The sequence below is a fragment of the Amphimedon queenslandica genome, unplaced genomic scaffold (assembly GCF_000090795.2).
Source record: "Amphimedon queenslandica unplaced genomic scaffold, v1.1 AMPQUscaffold_13476, whole genome shotgun sequence".
Classification (NCBI taxonomy): domain Eukaryota; kingdom Metazoa; phylum Porifera; class Demospongiae; order Haplosclerida; family Niphatidae; genus Amphimedon; species Amphimedon queenslandica.
Window position 1 is genome coordinate 303,113 of NW_003546288.1, and position 1,886 is coordinate 304,998.

At 41.3% G+C, this 1,886-nt stretch overlaps 1 protein-coding gene across 1 annotated transcript in view; it reads left to right on the forward strand.

The window, feature by feature from the left end:
- LOC100640407 (uncharacterized) overlaps positions 1 to 1,874 on the forward strand; it is a 1,996-nt gene extending 122 nt beyond the window's left edge. The window contains exon 2 of the mRNA XM_011404434.1: positions 100 to 1,874. Coding sequence (XP_011402736.1) covers positions 100 to 1,874 — 1,775 coding nt within the window. The remainder of the gene's footprint in view (positions 1 to 99) is intronic.
- Positions 1,875 to 1,886: the final 12 nt, after the last annotated feature.

Below are 1,886 nucleotides of genomic sequence, written 5' to 3' on the forward strand. Positions count from 1 at the left end.
AGATTGGTCTTGAGACAAAGTCGGAACCAAAGCATGAGCTGAAATTACTTTCAGTCCCACACATATGTGAGCCTTTGTCAAGTAGTGTGGTACATTTAGAGAAGTATTTTGCCTTGCAAGACAGTGACCTAGCAGACACTTTGACATACACAGGTCCTATAGAGCCACAGATCCTGATTGGTTCTGATCAATATTGGAATATTCTTACGGGGGAGATTGTTCGCAGTGAGAAAGGACCAGTGGCTGTGCATACACGCCTGGGTTGGGTCATTTCTGGACCAGTTGAGACTGATATCTGTGATACCAAGCCAACATCTTTAGTAACACATATTCTTAAGGTTGATTCGGAGCCAGAGAACAAAAGATTGGATAATCAACTAAAAAGATTTTGGGAACTTGAAGCACTGGGGATTGTAGATAAGGAAGACTTTGTGCATGACCAATTTAAAGAGATTGTAGCCTTCAAACATGGAAGGTATGAAGTATCCTTGCCTTGGAAAGATCCTTATGTGACATTGCCTGATAATTTAGAGCTTGGTATGAGGCGGTTGAAGAATTTATTGAAACGATTGAAGCAGAACCCTGAATTACTTAAAGCCTATGACACTGTCATAAGAGATCAACTGGACAGAGGAATTGTGGAAGTAGTGGAGAATCCACTGAAAGCAAATGGTACTAGGATACACTACTTACCTCATCATGGTGTGGTGCGACATGAGAAAGAAACGACTAAGCTCCGTGTGGTTTACGATGCGTCTGCGCGCGACAAGGGACCCTCCTTAAATGATTGTTTACATGTTGGTCCCAAATTGCATAATTTGATGTTCAATATTCTAGTGCGATTTCGATGCTTTAATATTGCGTTAATTGCGGATATTGAAAAGGCGTTTTTAATGGTAGCAGTGTCCCCAGAGGATCAGGATGTGCTCCGATTTCTCTGGGTAGAGGATATCGAGCAAGAACCCCCTGTGATTAGGGTTCTGAGATTTAAAAGGGTCGTTTTTGGAGTGACCTGTAGTCCCTATTTATTAAATGCCACCTTAAATGTGCACTTAGAGAAGTTTAAAGAGTCACATGCTTTGTTAGTAAAACAGCTTAAGGAGTCTCTGTATGTAGATGATGTTGTTTGTGGAGCGAGAACGGAGGAGAGTGCATTTGAATTTTATTTGGAGTCAAAGACGCTGTTTAAGGAGGGTGGGTTTAATCTACGCAAATTTGTTACTAATTCTGAGAGTCTAAGAGTCAAGATTAAGGAGCATGAAAAGTCAAGTACTAGTACTAATGAACAAGACATGTCTGATACTGATACTACTTTGAGAAAGGATCAAAGTGACACAGAAAGAGAGAGGGAGCATAAGGTCTTGGGAGTGTTGTGGGATCCAATGAGGGATGAGATTATTGTAGGATTTGGAGAAATAGCCTTAGAAGCGCACTCTGTAAATCCAACCAAGAGATCTATTGTTAGCATTGTAGGGAAATTCTATGATCCCTTGGGTATCCTATCTCCAGTGATAATCAGATTCAAGATTTTGTTTCAAGAGCTTTGTAGAGAAAAGAGGGATTGGGATGAACCAATCACTGGACCCCTTCTGACTCGATGGCACATGTTGATTAATGATTTGAAAGCGAGTGAGTCTGTGAGAATCAAAAGATGTGTGAGTGAACAACAGGGAATGTGTGAATTGATTGGATTTTGTGATGCATCTATGGCTGCCTATGCAGCAGTAGTGTATCTTAAGGATGGTAATGGAGTGGTGAGAGTAATAGCTGCAAAAACGCGAGTAGCTCCACTCAAGACTCAATCAGTACCAAGATTGGAACTTCTGGCTGCCTTGTTATTGTCACGGTTAATAGAGAATGTGCTGAGAGTGTGAGTATGGTGCTGC